We start from the raw sequence: 20,248 nt of genomic DNA on the forward strand, positions 1-20,248 counted from the left end.
CTCAGAGCATTGCTTTTTGAAAGGCCTGGCTTGTGTTCTCACTAAGGCATGAGTGACTGACAGCACCCATTGAGAACCATGTTTGTGTCTGTGTAACTGTATGGGCGTGTGGTGGTTTTTTTGAAGAAGCTTCAGACTAAAATTCCTGCCTTATGAAGCTGTCGTTCCTCATGAAGGCGGACAGACAGTAAACAAAATAAAGTAAAAGTTTGATGTGAAAAGTGCTACAGAGAAAAAGAAAGCAGTCCGAAGTGACGGGGATGTGGGACGTCCATTTGGGATGGGGGGATTTTATTTATTTTTTATTTTTTTAAATTTTTAAAATTTATTTATTTATTTATTTTTAAAGATTTTATTTATTTATTTGACAGACAGAGATCACAAGTAGGCAGAGAGGCAGGCAGAGAGAGAGGAAGGGAAGCAGGCTCCCTGCTGAGCGGAGAGCCCGATGCGGGGCTCGATCTCAGGACCCTGAGATCATGACCTGAGCCGAAGGCAGAGGCCTTAACCCTCTGAGCCACCCAGGCGCCCCTAAAATTTATTTATTTTTAAAAAGATTTTATTTATTTATTTGACAGGGATCACAAGTAGGCAGAGAGGCAGGCAGAAAGAGAGGAGGAAGCAGGCTCCCCGCTGAGCAGAGAGCCCGATGCGGGGCTCGATCCCAGGACCCTGGGATCATGACCTGAGCCGAAGGCAGAGGCTTTAACCCACTGAGCCACCCAGGCACCCTTTATTTATTTTCTAAAGAATTTATTTATTTGAGAGAGAGAGTGAGAGAGAGAATGAGCATGAGAAGTGGGAGGGTCAGAGGGAGAAGCAGACTCCCTGCCGAGCAGGGAGCCCAATATGGGACTCAATACCGGGACTCCAGGATCATGACCTGAGCCGAAGGCAGTTACTTAACCAACTGGGCCACCCAGGCGTCCCAAGGGATGGGGTGATTTTAAGTAAAAGGCCAGCAGAAGCAGCCTCACCAAGGAAGTGACAGAGACCTGAAGGAGGTGGGGGGTGGGGTGAGTGTGTAGGTATCTGGGAAAGAGTGTTCCAAGCAGTGGGAGCAGGATATGTGATGAGGCTTTGCTTCGTGGTTAGAGGGACAGTGAGGAGCCCAGTGTGAAGTGAGTGAGGGGAGGAGGGGAGAGAAATGAGGGCAGGGGGATTGTGAACTGCAGGGAATACGTTTATTCCAAGGGACATGGGAATCATGTAGGTCCTAAGGAAGGGAGGGACAGTACCTGACTTAGGTGTTCATGAGCTCTCTTTGGCTACTGTAGAAGAAACAGACTGGGGATGGTTAGGGCCGGAGCTGGGAGACAAGGGCAGTGGTTCCTGGTCCCAGTGGATGGGTGACATTGGGGGCTCTAAGATGTGGGCCCTAGAGGAACGGGAAATGGTCGGATTCTGGATACAATTTGAAGATGGAACTGATAAGACTTGCTGTTAGGTGGACAGGGAGGGGGTAAGAGAAAGAGTTGGAGAGGATTCCCAGATTTGGGCCTATCACCCAGAAGAACAAAGCCAACAGATAAGTTGGGGAAGATTGGGGAGCCAAGAGGGAGCTGGTTTCGGGCATGTTCTGTTCAAGGTGATGCACAGAGATACCAAGCAGACAGATGGCTCTCCCAGTCTGGAATCTGGAGAGGGATCCTGGCTGGACGTGTGAATTCACCATATGATTGAATTAAGACTGGGAGCGCTGAAGGGGTATCAGAAAATGCAGGGACTTGGGGCAGAGAAGTCAGTTGCAGAATCATAAGACAAGACTGAGAGGAGGAGCCTGTGGTCTGGGGACTGGCTGCTACATTAATGAATGAGTAAAGCCATGGACACTGATGGGGTCATTTCAGAGGGCAGAGTTTGGGAAGAAAAAGGCAGCATGCGATCAAAGAATCTGGAAGAATTCTCAAATCTTACTTAGCCTAATTCGTGGCAGGAAAAGTCAGGCTAATAATGTTTGTGTAAAAACCATTAACATTTTATTGAGCACCTATAATGGATCAACACTCTAAAATCGTTACTTCATCCCCATAACTCAATGAGGTAGGCACTCACATCTCCATTTTAAGGAAAAAATAAAGGCAAGGCACACTGATGGGTCCTCTCAGGCGGTGGAAGGAGGGAAGTAGAGCTGCTGGGAAGAACCGGCTGTTCAAAGAAGCTGGAAGAATCCTTCACCCTTAGCCCAGTGCCTGGCCCACAGGAGGCACTCAAAGCCCCAGTGCCAGCCGTGAAGGACCGCGCGCAGGAGGCGGGAACAGGTCGAAATCGGACAGGTAGAGTCCACACTCGGCTTATGCAGGCCCCACATGCTGCCTGCGTTCCCTGTCGGGGTTTGTGTCCCTGTCCTTGGGGATCCTAGGCCTGAGGGCCTCAGGCTAGACTCTCCTCCTCCTCGCCAATGGGGCTGGGCAGCCAGGGAGGAGCCGGTCCCCGCGGCGCGGGCATAGGCACGGTTGTGAAGGGCTCGGGGGCGGCCCCCGGAACGGGCATCTCGGGGCCGACGGGGAGGTCCGGCTCTGGCTCCCGCAAGCCGGGGTCGAGCAGCGGGTCCCCGCAACCACACTCCGGGGCCGCGCCGTCGGGGGCGCCTGCGCACGCGCAGCTGGCGGCTGTGGACGTCTCAGACACGCAGCTGTTCTTGCGGCGCATTAGGGACAGGCGCCGGCCGAGCAGGCCTCCCGCGGCCATGCCTGCGCCTACCGGCAGGAGGCGCTGCAAAAAGTCGCTGTGCGCCTCGCCCAGCGGTCCGTCCGCGCCGTCCAGCCGCTGGAACTGCATGTCCTCTTTAGCCAACCTGTGGGACGGGCAGTGTTTCAGCGTTGCGACCTCGCTGCTCTCCTTGATTGACAGAGACCGAAACACGCTGGTCCTCCTGGTTCCACCCACACCTTTGTCCCACTTATCTCAAAAGAACTTGGTCCTTCTCTCGAGAGCCTGCTTTCATCTTCTGGGTTTGGCTAAGCTCAAACTTAGCCCTTCAGGCTTCAGCTGTGACGGCGGCGTCTCCGGCACTGCCTCTGGCCTCCCCTCCAATCCTCATAGGCCTTAGCGCTTAGGTCTGCCCCCAATCAGTGGTCGTCCCAGACCTTGACCCGGATTGCTGCCCCCTCCCCCCATTCTAGTCCTCACAGACTTTAGGTTTTAGCCCCGATTCTCCAAATTGGCCCCGTCCTGGTGTCCTATAGCCCCTTCGATTGGATAATCCCCTCAGGGCCAGAAGCTCCTCCTGCAGGAGGCCCCACCGCTGGGCCCGCACATCCCGCGGGCTCACGTGATATCGAAGGTGGAGCCCTGGAAGGAGGGCTGCTGCAGCAGGAACGCCGTGGCTGCGGTGTAGGGGGCGCGAGCCTCGGTTGCGTCCCAGTACAAATCCTTCTCCAGCATGGCCAGGTCATCATACATCTCGTCCACGGCCAGCATGGACACCTGCGGGCGTGGGCATGCGGGGCCGGGTGGAGCCTGGCACAGCGCGGGCACCGCGGGGTGGACCCCTCAGGATGGGTTAGGAGTACGGTGACCAAAGAAAGGATGGTTCAGGGTCCAAGCCCTGACAAGTCTAGGCGGGTGGTGGGGCCAAGGCTGGTTTGGGAGCCCCGGATGGTCACAACCGAATCTCACCTGGAAGTTGCGGTCGATCAGAAAGTTGGTCTCAAAGTCATCGTCGTCTTCTCCGAAGGGATTGATGAGCTGCTCGGCTACCTGAAGGGGGAGAGAATAGTCTGGTAGAGTCCTGCGAACCCGTGCCTATCCCTCCCGGGGTGGCCCTACCTCTGGGCCCCACCCACCTTGAGCCAGCCCGCATAGAAGAAGAACTGCAGCAGGGTGAAGATGGGCACGCACAGGTCCAGGTTGTGGCCTTCATAGCCCTGAGCTGGGTCCAGGAACTGGCGACCGATGAGGCAGGCCAGGAAGTAGCTGTACACAGCTATGGTCACCACCTGAGGGGCGGGTGGGTCACCAGGTTAGGGTTCTCCCGATCTCAGCAGGTCTTGGAGAGCCCAGGACTAAGATGGGGCATCACTGGCACGGGGGGTCTTGGCTGGCCCTCAGTTTTTCCTTCAGACCAGTGAGTCAGAGCATCTGATGCCCGATTTAAACGGAGGCATTACAGGGTTACCTGGGTATAGACAAGGGGTACGCTGATCCAGTCGTAGTGAAAGAGCATTCCACACTTGCCCCGAAACACATTCAGCTCCTGGGTGCAGATACAAGTCACGAGAGGGCCTGAATTGCGGGCGCACACATGGGGATCAAGTGTGGGTAGGTACGTGGGCTGGAGGCGAGTGGTTACCTGGTGGGTCACAGCGTGCGCTTCTGGGTCTCCAGGGAGAGTACTTAGTGGGGAGTATACATCTGGGGTAGGGGATCTAGGTACCTGGGAGTTGGCCCCCTAGAGGTAAGTGTGCACCTGGGGCCTGCTGGGTAACGGTGTTGGGACTCTGCCTCGTGGGAGGAGCGTGGCACGCCGCCGTCTGACACAATTCCGGGGAGGTGTAATTTCCCTGGAATTTTGTATGAATGACCTCCCGGCGGGCCCACCTCGAGCAGCAGTTTAAGGGCGCTGTTGTCGCGGATGCGGCCCTCGCGCCGGGCCTGAGCAGCCAGGTTGGAGAACCAAACGCAGGGCACCCAATACTTGTTGTAGGACGAGTTCAGGTTCTCGAACTTCTTCCGCTCCTCCCGGGTCATAAATCCTGGAGGGGGTGAAGTCGGGGTGGGTGGGAGGTTACTCGCCCCGCCCCCTGCCCTCAGCCCCGCCCCCCGCCCGGCTTCAGGGCGGAGCCTCACCCGCCTCCACTACGTGGTCAACCGTGGGGAAGCGCTTGAAGACCGCGGTGCTCACTGAGCGCAGGATTAGCACAGCCGAGAGCCCGGCGTAGCGCATGAGCGTGCGCCTATAGAGGCGGCCCCGCTCGTCGCGTCCGTGCACCGTGCCTGCCACCACGCACATGAGCGCGTCGGGTAGCGGCATGCATAGGTACTGGTTCCACCAGCGGTGCACCACCAGCGTCACGTAGAAACCTGCGGGACAGCCGGCAATGCGGGGGCTAAGTGGGGATCCTAGGGCCAGGTCGTGGCAAGAGGAATGATACACGATCTGCAATAAGAGATACCCGGGAACGCTTGTCACCCACCCACCTCTCGGGGCCACCTGGGCTGAATCGGGGGAGGGAGGCAGCCCTCTGGTCAGAGAGGCTAGAGCAGGCTGGGTCACCCCGGCTATTTGTCACCTGGGATGTGGGATTGGGATCTCAGTATGGAGATGGAGACACAGGGCCTACAAAGACAGGTTGTCACCCAGGGTTGGGAGCGTGGGGATCTGAAACTGGAGGCTGGGGTCACGTGAAGTCACTGACTTGTCAGAGAAATGTCCTCTCCGGGCTGTACTTGAGAGGATGGAGTCATACGGGGTCACTGGAGGGGTCCCTGGGGCCCAGGACATGTAGGGAGCCATTAGGAGTCTCTTGCAGACACAGGGGGGAGACCCTGAGATGGCCAAGGATAAGCCTATGGGCGACACGGAGCTCTCATGGCTTACTGTAACCAGGTGACATCCAAGGTCTCTGTAAATTGGGCCACACCTGGCATGAAAGATGTAGAAATATGGGTCTGTTGGGGTTGGATTTGAGGGGGTAGTGTTTTGAGGAATGGGGTCTCCAAAAGGCCTGGAAATGGCTTTCTGGGGAACTCCGGAGCGAACGCACCCAACACGAAAGAGACAGGGATGAGACTGGCATACTGATCACAGTAGATGACGAGCTTCTCGAAGTAACGCTTCTGCTCTTCCGTCAGCACGAAGCTGCGAGGGAGGGGGCAGGGGGTCACTGGAGAGCCTCCCTCCATGACACACCCAAGGTCCCTTCCCTAAGCTCCCTGGCCGGCGCCCCCCAGCCCAGGGCCGCCTCACCGATAGGCGGCACTCAGCGCCATGTAGAGCCCGAGGAAGCAGACGAGCTCGCGCCACAGAAGTTTGTAGATGCTCCCGCGCCACAGCAGCAGCAGCTGCGAGAATCCTCCGAAGCGCGCATTGGCCACGCGGGCTGTGTACGTGACGGTCATCGCACCGCCGGGCCGGTTGCGCCTAAGGAGAGGGGGCTGAAGCGGACCCCAGCCTGTGGGCGGAGGAACGGCCCCCCCGGGCTGCAGACAGCGGCGGAGAGGTGCGGGCCAACTCAGCGTGGTGTCCCCTCCCGCACCGTGGTCTCCTCGGCCGCGTCCGGAGCCCAGGTTCCGGTCTCCTCCCAAGCATGCTCAGTCCGGCCCTAGCCCCCCAGTCCTTCCCAAACCCCCTCTGGTTGGCCTCCCTCTTCCCAGGGTTCCTGGTCTCAGCAACTGGCGTTTACCCTCCAGGCCTTTCCCTCCACCCTCCACCCCCAAGACCCTTGGGTCCTGGAATCAGCCCCAGTAGCCCTCTATGCAACCCCAGCCCCCTTTCCTGGGCTCCAGCTACAGCCTTCCCCACTCCCTGAGTCCCCAGCGCCTCAGTTGCTAGAGTCCTAGGACTCCGGCTCTTCCCCAGCCTAGATCCCCATCTACAGGTCCCATCTCAGCCAGTCCCCCACCTCACCCCTACAGCTCCCAGTCTCAGCTCATCTTCCACCCCTGCACGCCCTTCTGAAGCCCTTGGAAACCCAGTCTCCAAGCCTCCAGTCCCCCAGGCTCTGTGCCCCAGGCCCTCTCCTCTGGCTGGTCTCTTCCCTATACAGTTCCCCCAGCTTACCTACTGCCGACTGACTTAACTGCCCAGGATCTGTCCCTCCCCCCTTCTCAGGGACCCTTTCATCTGTCCATTCCCCTCCAGCCTTCAGAGACCTTAAGTCCCTGTGATGGATTCCTGCCTAAGGACCTGTCTCTCCTCAGGATCCTGTTCCCCCAGGCCTGGGCCCTCCTCACCTGGTGCAGGGTGCAGAGACACACGGGGCCAGGGACAGAATGGGCGGGTGACTTCAGTGTTAGGTGGGGCTGAGGCCAGACCCAGGTGGGAGGGGGCTAGGGAGTGGGCGTGGGCAGCCCCTCCCTAGCCCGCCCCCCTCTGGCTGCAGCCTCGAAAGTTTGTTTGGAGAAGTCCTGCCAGTTTGTTACCTGGGGCAGGGGGAGCAATCCACCCTGTCCTCCCGCGCTCCTCCCTGTCTCTGTCCTAGTTAGTCACTGGCCCGTCCAAGGGATCTTGGACCTAAGCTGGGGGAGGGGGCAGTGACTGTCTCCTTCCCAGCTCAAGAGATACATACACACACACTGCTGAGTGAGGGTGTGTCACTCCACAAGGATGCACATACAAAGACACACCATAGACCATAGACCGAGACACAAATTGAGCTTCTTTTAGAACACAACCTCCCACAAATGCGGTAACACAAGGGAGTCTATACTGTCACAAAGACTTACGAAGTCACACAAGACACGGGTAGCTCTACCCACCCCCAACATTTGAATATGGGCAGATGGACCTTAACCCATCAGGCTCTCGGCTCTCAGGTATCCATCCATATGGGACTCCAGCCACTCAGGACCCGGGACGCCGCATTCCCTCATGATCGCACCATGGAACAAAGATATGCAAGGTCACATAACCGCTAAGCACAGACCCCAGAATGCCTTCACACACACAACCATACAGCGTCACATGGGAGGGACCATATATTTACTCCCCATCTCTCCTGCACAAACTCAGCTGTGGTCACACACCAGATGCAGGCACACATGCCCTCAACACAGTAGCACATGGTCCTGGGGTCAGAGCAGGGTCCCAAACCACTCCTACAACATAGACCCCTCCCCTACAGTCCCGCAGACCCTTCTAACCAGATGGGCTCATGCCCCCCCCCATGACCCTCACCGCAGTGTGCCAAGCACCCACACCCATACACAAACCTCAGTTCTCAGATACTCTCAGTAGTGCCATGAACACACAACCTCGTCCCCTAATTTGGTGTGGATGCAGGCAGATGCTCCCCCTTTACAGATACCCCTACAAAGGGGGACACCCCCCTCCCTGCCTACCACAATAGCCCCCTTATCCCCAACATCAAACTCATAACCCGGTGTGGAAGGTGAGGAGGCTCAGAGCTCCAACCCCAAGATGGGCACCTTTGAAGCCCCTCATGTTCCCCGTGTGCACTAGAAGGCCTGCTGCAGCCCCGCCCTGCAGCCCTGCCAGCCAGGACACCGTGTTCCCAGCCTGGCAGATGTCTGCCCTGCCCCGGGTAATTAGGAACTGGCCTGGGCTGGCCACCCTCAGACCCAAATCTCCGCTGTCCAGCTGCCGGACAGCCCATAAAAGGGGACGAGGGAGTGGCGTGGCTCACTTCAGGACCGGGGGAGGGCATGGGCTTCGAGGATGGTCTCGGTTCGTGACCAGGGGCCCCCACTTCCTAGGCTGCATCCCTACACGCACTACAGCTAGCCCCCACTCTGTGCTCAGCCCATCCTCCCCCAACTCACATATGTCCCCACACACTTCTGATTGCTGGACCCCCGCTGGTCCTGGGGCAGGCTGCCCAGGCTGGTTCACATGCGGAGTAATTGTTACAGCAAAGAATAACAAACACTCCTTGGCGGCTCTGTGCCTGGCGGAGTCTGGCGCTGCTTACTTCATCTCACCGAGTCCTTACAAGTGGACCTACGAAACCAGTGCTTTTGTTATTCCGACTATCCAGGTAGGGAAACTGAGGCTCAGATGACACATGGCTTGAGGCACAGATGGTTTTTGAACTAGGCAGTTTGGCTCGGAGCCTGGGGTCTGTCACAGGTGGTACCACTGTATTTATTTACAAGGGCCACCCCAACCTGTCCACACCTGCCTGCACACACCCAGTGGAATGGTGGTGGTGGGGGGGAGTCACGTCTAGGCTCGGGGCTGGGTTCCCCCGACACGCACACCCTGGCCCACCCGTGTGCAGCCTCAACACCACTTCCTGACTCATGCATGTCCTCCGGCATCCTCTTTCTGTCCCCTTGAACCAGCTTCTGGCTTGGAACTTGCAAATGCCCCAGTCTTGGGGCTCTCAAGTGGGGATAACACCAGCTGTCCAGGCAGTGGCAGGGGGAGGAGTGAAGGGGTAAGTGAGCCCACTAAATGCCTTCCAAGCTGGTGTGCTAAACCCTTCCAAGGTCTGGTCAATTTTGCCATGATTCTGAATGGCCACACTTTATGTTTCCATTTTAGGGATAAAAGGACCAGAGTTCAAACTGCAGGAAGCATGCTGCCTATCATCCAGTGAGGCTGCTCTCTAGGCAGATAGGACTTCAGGGGCCCACCTGACCTGAGTCCTCTACCATCCTGCCTCCTAATTAGCCCCCTGTTGCAGCCCTGTGCTGGGAAGAGCTGATGCCATCCCATGGGAACAGGAATCATGGGGCGGAGACTGTTAATCCTCAGTCTGGCAGGCCCAACCTCTGCCCAGGGCGCCCACTAATTCCTAAACCAAACAGCAGGCAGTGCTGGGCCTGCTGCCGGCCTAATCCGTTCCCCACCAACCTAGGGCTGGCCAAGGGGCCTCCCAGTTCTCACGCTCTGAACCTCAAAGGAAGCAGGCAGATGCTCCCCTTCTATTACAGACTTTATAGGCCCAGCAGGGACACTGCTACCCACTGATTTAGAAAAAGACTCTCTCTTAAAGAAGATACCCTTCCAAAGTTACCATAATAAACATACACCTCTATTAGATCTCTGGTGTGACTTGGTCCCTCTAGATGTGCCATCTCTGTGCAGTGTACACCCTGTGCAACTGTACCTAAAGGAGCTGATCCCTAACCCCTCCACATCAACATCCATAGTGGTTTAAGATCATTTTATTGAGGGGCGAGAGGCAGGGAGAGGTGGGGGCAGCTATAGCCCCCTCAGCCCCACCAGGGGGAACAGACCTCCTCCCCGCCCCCCGCCCCCCAAGTGGCTCCCCCTATACTATGGGGGGACTTTGTGCAAACTCTGCCCCCCGGGGGGGGGAATGGAGGGTGGGTGTGAAATGGTAGCGTCTGGGGCTGGCACAGTGCTACTGGGCACTGGGGGGCTTGTAGGGCTCCAAGAGGAGGGCAGAGAAGGTGTTGACCTTGTCTGCCCCCCGCACCTCGTGGGGCAGCAGCGGCAGCTTCACAATGTGGAAGTCTTCATACAGGTCCTCCATCTGTGACCAGGGCATAGGGCAGATGGTGGCGGTCAGGGGGGTTGTAGGGCAGGGACAGAATGTGGGTCAATGGGAGAGGTTGGGTTGGGGGGCTCCCAGGATCAGGGGAGAATGTGGGGCAGGGGCTTCACGTGCTGATAGGTAGGGGTGAGACCAGTGAGGTCAGAGATCACTGGGCTGGGCCTCCCCCACCCTGGGGTCAGAGGTACCAGGTCAGGCCAGTTACTGTCTTCAAGGGCCAGAATTAGGGTGAAAGCAGGAGGCTGGGGCAGAGGGTTAGAAGACAGGACGGATTAAAAGGTCAGAGAATACAGTAACTGATCCATGGGGCCTTGGTTGGGCTGGACCAGGCCCCAACTTCCAGGGTCAAAGGCGTGAGGGCTAGGCAGGCAGTGGGGCATGCACACCTGGTCCAGGTACTTGGCCTGAATCTTGTGGCGGGCCTCACACATCTTGCAGGGTTTCTCGGGGTCAGGAAAGACAAGCTGGTTGACGATGATGTTGTGGGTATCAATCTTGCATTTGGCCAGCTCCTGAATCAGCCGCTCCGTCTCGTAAAGGGACAGGAACTCAGCAATGCACACGCAGATGAACGTTGTCTGCTCCTACAGGGTATGAGGGAGGACAGCAAAGGGCAAGTTCCGGCCCTGTCCCCGTCCCAAGCCTCTCACCACCCGCCCGTACCATGACTCACAGGGTCCTTGAACTGTTCGCTGACGGAGCGGATGACAGGCAGTGTCTCTTCCAGCTTGGAGGCCAGCTGGTCTGCGTTCATGTCCCCTAGGCCCAGCATGTTGCACATCTGTGGGGGGTGGGGTGGGGCTCACAGCTTACCTGGGATGCCTTACAGCATGCAGGTTGGGGAGGCAGTAAATACCAGTAAATAACCTCTGACACCTCCTGGGGTAAAAGGCCCTCAAGCAGCCCGGGGTCAACTCAGCTCTGGCATTTCTGGGGGCTTGTGGCCAGAGGGCTTCACTTCCTGGAGCCTCAGTTTCCCCACAGGTAGATCTTTCCTCCAACAGTTGTGGTACTGAGGCACAAGTCCCTGTAGGGGGACCACCCACCACCAAGGGAGAGGGTGGTGGTGTGCTGAAATGTGGGGGCACTGGGGTTGTCATGCTAATAACTCCATTTGACAGACAAGGAAGGGGAGGCCCAGAGCCACCTGGCTCAGGAGGAGGGGTCTCCAAGCTCTGCCCGGAGCACTCCGTGGGTAGGGGCAAGACACAAATCCTATGGACTAGGCGGACAGTCTCCCTCCACCCTCATGGTTAAGAGCCAACCCAACCACAAGGAACCGCGGACTGAGAGGGCGTGTGTGGGGAAGGCTTCTGCTACTGCTCGTCCGCACACTCTGACACGGGGGTGCCCGGCAGCCCTGGGGCCCTGCCTGCCTGTGAGATGAAGGGGCTGATCTGGTTCTTGATCTGCATGAGGCGGCCTAGGCCCCGCTCCACGATGGTGGGGAAGTTGAGCAGCCTCAGCGTGTGGCCTGTGGGCGCCGTGTCAAACACCACCACTGAGAAGTTCATGCCCTTCACCAGCCTGCGGGAGAGACGAGGGTCAGGCCTGTCTGCCTGGTTCCACCCCAGCCCCAGGCAGCGCCTGCCCCTGCTGCCGGGCCTGACCTCATGACCTCTGCGTAGCTCATGGCCTCGTCAATGCCGGGGAAGGCGCTCATGGCCTCCTGCATCATCTTCTTGCCCATGCTTAGCATGTTGTCCTCCTCGAAGAACTCGTCAGGCAGTTCAGCCACGCCAAGGCTGGGGTCAATCTCCTGAGGGCCGAAGGGTCAAGGCTGCTGCTCCCGTGAAGACTTCTCGCCCAGGCAGCAGGCGAGAGAGCCCACAAAGGGCCCCAAATGCCAGCTTTCCCCGTCAGTTCATCGCTGGGGATACCCCTGAGGTGCTACGGCACTCCCCCTGGCCCCTCAGGTCCCGTGTGGTCACACAAGTGGCCAAACCGTTTCACAAGCAGATGGAAAACTGTAAACTGTGATCAGTGCCCCAGAGGGAAGTCAAAGCCCATGGCTCCGCCCTTGCATTGGCTGTTCCCCCAACTGGGGCCCTGACCTTGTGCAGATCATTTCTCTAACAAGAGCGTTCCCTGACCATCCCATCTAACGTCACCCCAGCTGCCCCCGCCCCTCCTCACATGGTTGACTCATCATGTTTATCAGCTGTCAGCACTGTGAAGACAGAGGTTTTTCTGTGTTTATTGCTGTGTCCCTGGCACCCAGAAGTGTCTAGCCACAGAGGGCCCTCTACATGAATGTGGAAGCCATGAAGGGATGACCGTCCCTAGGGTCTGGTCTGCCCTGGACTCAGTGCCTCTCTTCATCCTCTCATGACAGCCCTTGGGGACTTCACACGTCCCATGGTGAAGCCCCCAACTCACTGGCCTCAGGGGTCATTTCCCTGCAGGGAGCTTGCCACCCACCACCCCCGACAGTCACACCCTTGATGGGTTATTGCGAGTAACTGGGCAACCTCTAAGCTCCCACCCCTCACTCTCTGACCTGGGCCTCCTTGCCTCCTACCTATTTGGGCTATCTTGTCGCCATTGTTCACTGTCAGTGTCCCTCGTGGCCGGCACCCTTATTCAGCCTGGGCTCCACAGGGTGCCTACTTTGCCCTGTGGCTGGCAACATCCCCACTCTCATTATTCCCAGCTCTCTGCGATGGCTGCACCGAGGCGAACAGCTGGGGAATGCCCCTGAGAAACATTTCTCACACTGCTCCCCATTCCTGAACACAATCCCCAACAGGCACTCAAGCCAGACACACCCTCAGGAGTTTCTTCTTTTGCCTTAAACCCTATCCATCCCATTCACCCCCTGCTCTTTGCTAAGACCAGTGCTGTGCCTGATTGGAAAGAGAAGCCACTGGCTGCCAACACCCTTATCTCCCCACACAAAAGGTCCCCGTGCCTCCTACCCTGCCCTGCCTCCATGTCCTGGGTCTGAGAGCGGAGTGAAATTTACACCCACTGATCTGCCTGAGGACCGTTCTCTGCCAGCATCCTTGCTCCCTCCTGCAGCCTCACTTGTCCCTTCCTGTTGGAGCATTTGCATCAGCAAACATGCTCCAGCATTTCCTTTCTCCAGCCCCGCCCCCCACCAAAAAAATCCTCCATAACACCACCCACCTCAGCTGCTTCCAGCAATGGCGCTATTTCTCAGTTGCCATGATGGCGATCACTGTCTCCATTCCGCAGCTCACTCATTTTGGGAAGGCTTTTGCGCCCACTCCCAGAGTGGTCCCTCTAGATCTGATGTGCCTGCTGGAGCCCACTACTTCTTCCTCCCCTGACCACTTCTCCCAGCATTTTGCCCCCCAACTGAGTTTCTCTGCATGGCAGCCATAGGGAACCTTCTGAAAAATGAATTTGGCCATGACACTGGCCTACTTAAAATGAAAAGCTTCCTATTAAACTTGGAATCAAACAGAGCTGTTCCCAGTGGCCTACAAGATCCATACCATGTAGCTGTGATTGACCTATGATATCTCCCTCCCTCCCCTCGTTCACTAAACTCTGGTCACGCCACCCTCCCTTCTGCTCTGCAAACATTCATCGCTTGTTGTCCTGTGGGTATGCTGAGGGATGATGGAGAATGTGCAGGACATGGCAGCTGATGGTGGGTGTTCACAGAGAGAGCCTGAAGGGCCTTTGCCAGAGTGGGGAGCTGGGCCAGGCTCCACTCACCATGGCGAAGAGGTTGTCATAGCCTTTAACCTTGGTAGGCACCTTGGAGAACTTCTGGTCAAATGCATCGGAGATGTTGTGGGCTGGGTCCGTGGAGATAATCAGAACACTCTCCCGCCCCTTGGAAAGCTGGACTGCTAGGCTGCAGCTAGGCAAGGGAAAGGTCAAAAGACAGGGAGTGAGGGGTCCGGCTCTGCTCCCTAGGTCTGCAAGAGGTTACAGAGGGCCTAGGAGCAGGGGATCTGGATTGACAGGGGCCTTGGGACAGAATATGGGTAATTGTGGAATCAAGACTTAACCCCTGTATAGGGACCCTCTCAGATTTCACCTACTGACCCCTCTGGGTGTCTACAGTGATAAGGTTCAGCTGTCTGAGTTGGTCTAGCCTGATGCCCGCTGCTTCTTTGTTGGCACAGAGTGGCACGGTCCAGCTGTCCAGCCAGCCTGGCTTGACCCTGTACCCACTCCCTAAACGTTAAGCTAAAGGGTCCCTTGCATCGCCCGCTATATTCAGGAGGGTTCAGGATAATTTGCCCCAGGGACCCCTAACCCCTCTGCCCAGCTGACAGGAATGGTCTAATCACGTGCCTCCCCTCCCGCCTACCACCTCTACCCCCACGTGGCCAGAGAATGTCAAGGTTCCCCGACTAGGATAGTTTGCCTCTCCCCCTACTCCGAGCTCACTCTGGTACAGTCCAGCTGACTGGGACACCTAAGTGCTCTCCTGGCTCCCGTGCGCTGGCTTCAATGTGGGTCTGCCCTTGAGCCGCAACGGGGGCGGTCCAAATCAGAGGGTTCTAAGCCTGCATTCAGGTAGTATCTTCCATTTGCCCCATGTAACTTCTGGGAGTACAATCTGGAAGACCCTGGTCCAGCCCGCTTGCTTGGCTTGGGGTGGAAGAGCCATTCCGGAGCCTCCTCCCCTTCGCCGGGTGGTACATCCCACCCGTCTTCCAGGCCCCCGCCGCAGCTTCCTTACCTGCAGGTGGTCTTGCCAACGCCACCCTTGCCCCCGACGAAGATCCACTTAAGGCTGCGCTGCTCGATGATGTTGCTAAGCGTGGGCTCCAGCGGCTCCACATCAGGCGCATCCTCGAACTCCTCTGCCTCAACCCCCCACCCGGCCACCCCTGCCGCCATCTTGGAACCGGCTCACGTGATCAAGCGGAGCGCACCATGAAAAGAACCTACAGGGGAAATTGCCTAGCACATACCCATCAAGTCCAGAAGCCTGAATTAATTTCCTCATGTACTGGCTTTTAGGAGGTAACAGAAGCTATATTTCCAATGTCTTTCTTTTCTAGGATTCACTTTGTCTCCCTCTTGTCTAAGATTTTCAGAGACTCCCCCTGCAGAATTAACCTATTGGTACTTTCCAGACTACTCCCCTTCTCTGACTGGTTCTCAAGTCTCTCAGCTCTCCTTTCATTGGCTACATTTTTTCTCACTTTCACCAATCAGTCTCACGTTCCGGTAGCCGCCAACCTCTCCTTAGCAACCAGCCAAACACCCTGTCCATGCCCTTTCCACGAAGTTAGATCCGCGGTCCGCCCTGGCCTGACTCCATAGGTTCAACTTCATGTCGATCATTTGTACTTATTCTCTAAATTGGGTCCCAACATCGCCTCAGGTCCGTCTCTTCTGCTCTCCAATTGGCTGTGAGCCACCTGGCTCTTGACGCAAACCAATCACAGACAAACCGATTCGTTGGCCGAAGACAGGTCCCCGGACCGCAACTGAGCTAGAGGGAGAGTTACTCTGGTTGTGGGCGAGGTCCGTAGATCTTCGTCCAGTGCGCCTTGAGCCCCATGCTGGGCAGGCGAGGGCAGAGACCACACCTGCAACTGCGCTCCTCGTCGCAGAAGGGACCCTATTCCCGGAAGCCTTCTCTCACTTTGCTCTCTGTTCGAGGGGGAGATTCCAGCGAATTCTGTTTGAACCTCTGTCCTGGGCAGGAATACCGCTGGGTCCCAGGCCTTTGGCGAACACTCTTAACCTTAGATAGACTATAGTCAAAAAATTCCCGCGAGTTTTTTTTTGAGCACTTCAGCCCATAACATCCTTATTTTCAGGTGGGGACCCCACCTCCACAAAGCCAGCTGTACTCCCATTCCCAAATGAGAGCTCCGTTCCAGAGGCAGGTACCCAACCAAACCAGAGACATCCCCATTTCTATTCGGGGTGGTGTGTCAGTTGAACACACACTCTCAGATGGGGTCCTTTCTCTCACAGAGATTATCCCTGGGGCCAGAAGGGAGATTATCTCTAGTGCAAGAAGGGAGCCCCGGAAAGGTAATGTGCTCCCAGTGTCAAGTGGGAACTTCACTCCGGAGAGCCAGCTACAGTCCCAGGCCCAGACAATGGTTCCCTTCCCGGGAAGACTGTGTTTAACGCCTGCCCTATCCTAACTGGATTATAAAAATCCGCGTGGCTGGCTGGGCGGGCCCTTGGCGTCAGGTTTTACCCCCTTGTTCGCCCCGCCCCTTATACTCCGCCCCTGCTGCGGACGCCGGAGGGCCAGACCGCTTTTCCCGGCATGCATTGCCCGGGACAGGGCAAGTCGGGCGCCAAGCGCCGGGCCGGAGCCGCCTTCCCGGAGTCCTTTGCGCGGCACCTGGCGACAAAATGGCTGCCCGAGGGAGACGGGCGGAGCCTCCGGGCCGGGAGGCGCCGGGCCCCGCGGGCGGCGGCGGCGTCGGGAGCCGATGGGCTGAGTCGGGGCCCGGGACGTCGCCCGAGAGCGGGGACGAGGAAGCGTCGGGCGCGGGTTCTAGCCCAGTGTCGGGCGGTGTGAACTTGTTCGCCAACGACGGCAGCTTCCTGGAGCTGTTCAAGCGGAAGATGGAGGAGGAGCAGCGGCAGCGGCAGGAGGAGCCGCCCCCGGGCCCGCCGCGACCCGACCAGCCTGCTGCCGCCGCGGGCCCTGGGGATCTGAAGAGGAAGGGCGGCCCGGGCCCCACGCTCAGCTTCGTAAGGAGCCGCGGGGGTGGGGGCGGGCGCCAGGGCCTGCCTTGGCAGAGGGAATCGGGGCCCGAGAAAGGGTATCGGGATCCAGGTCCACCCTCCGGCCCCGGTGAGAGGGCCGTCGGGTCGCCCGCTGAGGATCCGGAACCTGGATTCTCGAAGAGAGGTCTGGGGGCGGGGGTGGGGACCCCCTGAGCCCGCCCTCCCGCGGGGACCGGGAGCCCGGGAATTGCATTCGAAACAGCGCTCCGGGGATGGGGAAATCAGTTTACCGGGATTCCTATTTGAGTGGTACTTAAACTTGGGTACTGGGACCATCTCCCACTATGGGGAAGAGGGGCAAATTCAAATCTGGAATCTGAGCGGTGTGGATTGGAGACTCAGAGCTTCCTGTGTGACCTTAGGAAATTTGCTCTATTTCCCTGAGTCTCATTCCTGCAGTGTCCATTTATTGAGCACCATACCTTATGCTGATCATTGTGCTGGGTGCTGGATGTGCCGTGTTGACCATGACAAGATCTTTGCTTTCCTGGGGTGTCTGGCCTGGCCTACCCTCAATTTTCCCATTTGCAAATATGGTTACCATCGCATTTTGTGATGGTTCTGTAAGGCCATCCCGGAGGTTAGTACTGGCTTTGTCTTATAGAAGGGGCTAAACCACCAGTAGCTTTTAGTTGGGAATGAACACCCCTCTCTCCTAAACCCCTTCAGTTTGGCAGTCTGGAGAAATTTTTGGTTGTCAGAATTGGGGGAGGGCTGCTGTTGACATCTCTGAGTAAAGGCTAGAGATGCTGCTCAGCGTCCTACAATGCACAGGATAGCCCTCTGCCCGCAGAAATGATCCAGTTCAAAATGTCACCAGTGTGAGGTCAAGAAATTCTAGGCTAAATAAATGGCAACTATATCAATGGTCAGCTCTGAGCTTGTTTTGTTTCTGGTGTTGAGATCGAATCCATGAACGCGCCTGGCTGGCTCAGTCAGTAGAACATGCGACTCTTGATCTCAGGGTCTAGAGTTCAAGCCTCATGTTGGGTGTACAGCCTGTTTAGGGAAAAAAAAAAAAAAAAAAGACATACTTAAAAGTTTCTTTAACAACCAAAAGAAAGAAAGAAAGGGGGGGGGGGAGTAGCTAATTCACAGCCCAGATATTAATTTTTTCAGAGGTCAAGTCCCTGTGCTGTGGAGAAAAGTGTTGACTTGAGAGTAACAGACTGGAGGTCAGGTCTTAGCGCTAACAGTGATCTAACTTCTCTAAGCCTGATTTTCTTCATTGTTAAAAGTGAGTGGGGATAGTCCCAGCAGCACAGGTTACTTGATGTCTGGTGGAGGGGTAGAGATGGGATGAAGCCTGTGAAGCCTATTGCTGCCTGTGGACACAAAGTGCTCAGTTGGTGGGAGAAGGAGGACTAGGATGAGGTCTAGGGTGAGACATAAGTTGGCGGAAGAGAGTATGTCAGGATCTAGGTTCTTGGCTTGGTGTAAGAACCAGAGATAGAGGCTGAATGACCTTTTGTGAGTGGGAGTAGCAGTAGTTGTCACTGATTTTTTTCTTTTCTTCACCAAGGGGCACTCTTAAAGAGGCCAGGTTTGGTGCAGGGGAGACAGTGTCATTTGGTGGGTAAGGATACTGCTCTGTGGCTTGGACCCATCTGACCCTAAGTCCAGTTCCATTGTTTGCTGCCAACAAGGGGTAGGCCCTCTTCCTTCTCAAAGGTGTTCCCTCATCTACAAACTGGGGATGGTTGTAACCTTCCTCTTAGGGCAGCTGTAAAAGTGAAGGATGATACATTGAAAGTACTTGGCACAGAGCTTAGCATACAGTGAGTGCTCAGTAAAGGGAACTGTTGCTGCCTGTGTGGTTCCTGCTAAGGGAGGGTGAGGGTTCAGCTTGGAGAGAGAGGACAGCCTGTGGGGGTTCTTCTTGCTTTTGGGGAGGGCAGCCCAGGGGCCCACGACTGCCAGGGCATCATGGGCCCAGGGCAGGCGCTAAGAATCGCGTGTGCTCCTCTCTGATTGCTGCGCAGGTTGGCCGGCTGGCGGAGCTGGGCGCGGCGTCGGGACGGGCCACCGGGCCGGGCTAGGAAGGTGTAGTGGGCCTCAGCACCGCCAAGGGCGGGCCCGGCTCCTGTAACCGTTGCAGTCTTCTGTCCCTTCACCCAGGTGGGCAAGCGCAGAGGCGGAAACAAACTAGCCCTCAAGACGGGAATAGTAGCCAAGAAGCAGAAGACGGAGGATGAGGTGAGCAGGCTGGCTATGGGGAGCCACCCGCGGTGCCTTTCCCTTCCAGCCTTAGTGCCTGGCTGCTGAGCCCTTTCCCTCTCTGTCCAGCTCCCGGGGCCTTGGATGCAGGGGCTGGGTGGGGGAGGAGGCTTTCAACAGGCTCCCCAGATAAACCGAGTCTGCATATCTTTACCTTGAACCCAGGACCTTAAGGGTGATGTAGGGTATATGTGTGTGTGTGGGGGGTCAGCTGTCTCAGGACAGTCCTGACCCCAGTTCCTGGCCACCTTGGTATCCCCTTGCAACCCCTATATGCCCCCCTCCCCACCCACAGGTATTAACAAGTAAAGGTGACGCGTGGGCCAAGTACATGGCAGAGGTGAAAAAGTACAAAGCCCATCAGTGTGGCGATGATGATAAAACTCGGCCCCTGGTGAAATGACCCCCTTCCCCCGCCTGCCTACGGCCTGGGACTCTCTGCGATGTACATAACTATTTAATGCAGCGGCAGCGGCGGCAGCCTTTCCCCCCAAGGACTTCTACACAGAAGGAAATCGAGATGCTTCCCGCAGCTGCGGATGGTTCTCCAGGACTCTTTTTTACCTTGAGCACTTGCCTCCTGAGACTTCTAGAACAGTGGTTTACTGTCCCCTCTCCTCCCACCTCCTCGCTCTCTCTGGCTCTTTCTGTCTTCCTCACCCCCAACCCCACCCCACCCCTCCTTAGCCATCACTTCTGGGAAGTAAAGAACTTGACTTAGTGCCGGAGCTGTGTGCTTGGTTTGCCTTCTTTGTTCTCCACCAGAAGCACTCCCTTCTCCCGTTGCCTGGTTCTACACCTGGTCCTGGGTCTGGCTTGGTGAGGGGTTTATTTGGGGGTATGGGACAGACAGGGGTGCATCCCCTCCTGTTGGTGATGAGACTCTCCTGAGGACCCATTACCCCCTACCCCTGACAGAGCCCCAGTGGTGCTGCTCATGCTCAGTGCCCCATCACAGCCCCATTTGGCCAGGCCAGAACTGTCAGTTTCTTCATTCAGCTGACACAAATGCCTACTGTGTGCCTCTGCTGTTCTGGACCTTGGGGTCATAAGAGTGAAAAGAACAGACCATGTACACTCCCTGCCCTTCTAGAAGGAAATGAACAAAAAGGGGAAGTCATTTGGGGAGGTGACTGGGAAGAAATACAGGGTAGAGGCTAGGGGAAAGTTGTCTATTTCCCTTGACATCT

General features: G+C 56.9%; 3 protein-coding genes across 3 annotated transcripts; 1 reads left to right on the top strand and 2 right to left on the bottom strand.

Moving 5' to 3' along the window:
* Positions 1-1,956: 1,956 nt before the first annotated feature.
* Positions 1,957-7,503, bottom strand: BEST2 (bestrophin 2). Its single transcript, XM_082730330.1, has 10 exons — positions 7,423-7,503; positions 5,912-6,085; positions 5,709-5,803; positions 4,792-5,025; positions 4,543-4,697; positions 4,121-4,198; positions 3,789-3,941; positions 3,622-3,702; positions 3,275-3,429; positions 1,957-2,797 (listed from the first exon to the last, which is right to left on the bottom strand). The coding sequence occupies exons 2-10, from the start codon at positions 6,061-6,063 to the stop codon at positions 2,374-2,376; spliced, it is 1,527 nt and encodes a 508-aa protein (XP_082586456.1). The 5' UTR covers positions 6,064-6,085; positions 7,423-7,503; the 3' UTR covers positions 1,957-2,373.
* Positions 7,504-9,779: 2,276 nt separating this feature from the next.
* Positions 9,780-16,292, bottom strand: GET3 (guided entry of tail-anchored proteins factor 3, ATPase). The gene is made up of 7 exons (XM_082730341.1): positions 14,815-16,292; positions 13,836-13,983; positions 11,759-11,907; positions 11,525-11,675; positions 10,822-10,929; positions 10,535-10,732; positions 9,780-10,127 (listed from the first exon to the last, which is right to left on the bottom strand). The coding sequence occupies exons 1-7, from the start codon at positions 14,973-14,975 to the stop codon at positions 9,996-9,998; spliced, it is 1,047 nt and encodes a 348-aa protein (XP_082586467.1). The 5' UTR covers positions 14,976-16,292; the 3' UTR covers positions 9,780-9,995.
* A 168-nt stretch (positions 16,293-16,460) lies between these two features.
* Positions 16,461-19,786, top strand: TRIR (telomerase RNA component interacting RNase; the record flags this gene model as incomplete). Its single annotated transcript, XM_082730346.1, has 3 exons — positions 16,461-16,805; positions 18,960-19,037; positions 19,354-19,786. The coding sequence occupies 3 exons, from the start codon at positions 16,461-16,463 to the stop codon at positions 19,459-19,461; spliced, it is 531 nt and encodes a 176-aa protein (XP_082586472.1). The 3' UTR covers positions 19,462-19,786.
* Between the last annotated feature and the right edge of the window lie 462 nt (positions 19,787-20,248).

The sequence above is a fragment of the Mustela nivalis genome (genome assembly GCF_964662115.1).
Source record: "Mustela nivalis genome assembly, chromosome: 1".
Taxonomy (NCBI): domain Eukaryota; kingdom Metazoa; phylum Chordata; class Mammalia; order Carnivora; family Mustelidae; genus Mustela; species Mustela nivalis.

What these genes read in the sequence shown, in the direction of transcription:
- BEST2 (XM_082730330.1), bottom strand. Translation starts at nt 6,063, where the DNA reads ATGACCGTCACGTACACAGCCCGCGTGGCCAATGCGCGCTTCGGAGGA. An exon ending in TACCCCTTGTCTATACCCAG is followed by an intron (nt 3,942 to 4,120) that starts GTAACCCTGTAA and finishes CCCGCCCCTCAG; the next exon opens with GTGGTGACCATAGCTGTGTA. An exon ending in GGCTCCACCTTCGATATCAC is followed by an intron (nt 2,798 to 3,274) that starts GTGAGCCCGCGG and finishes CCCGTCCCACAG; the next exon opens with GTTGGCTAAAGAGGACATGC.
- GET3 (XM_082730341.1), bottom strand. Translation starts at nt 14,975, where the DNA reads ATGGCGGCAGGGGTGGCCGGGTGGGGGGTTGAGGCAGAGGAGTTCGAG. An exon ending in AGCTACGCAGAGGTCATGAG is followed by an intron (nt 11,676 to 11,758) that starts GTCAGGCCCGGC and finishes TCTCTCCCGCAG; the next exon opens with GCTGGTGAAGGGCATGAACT. An exon ending in AGGCCAAGTACCTGGACCAG is followed by an intron (nt 10,128 to 10,534) that starts GTGTGCATGCCC and finishes CCCTGGTCACAG; the next exon opens with ATGGAGGACCTGTATGAAGA.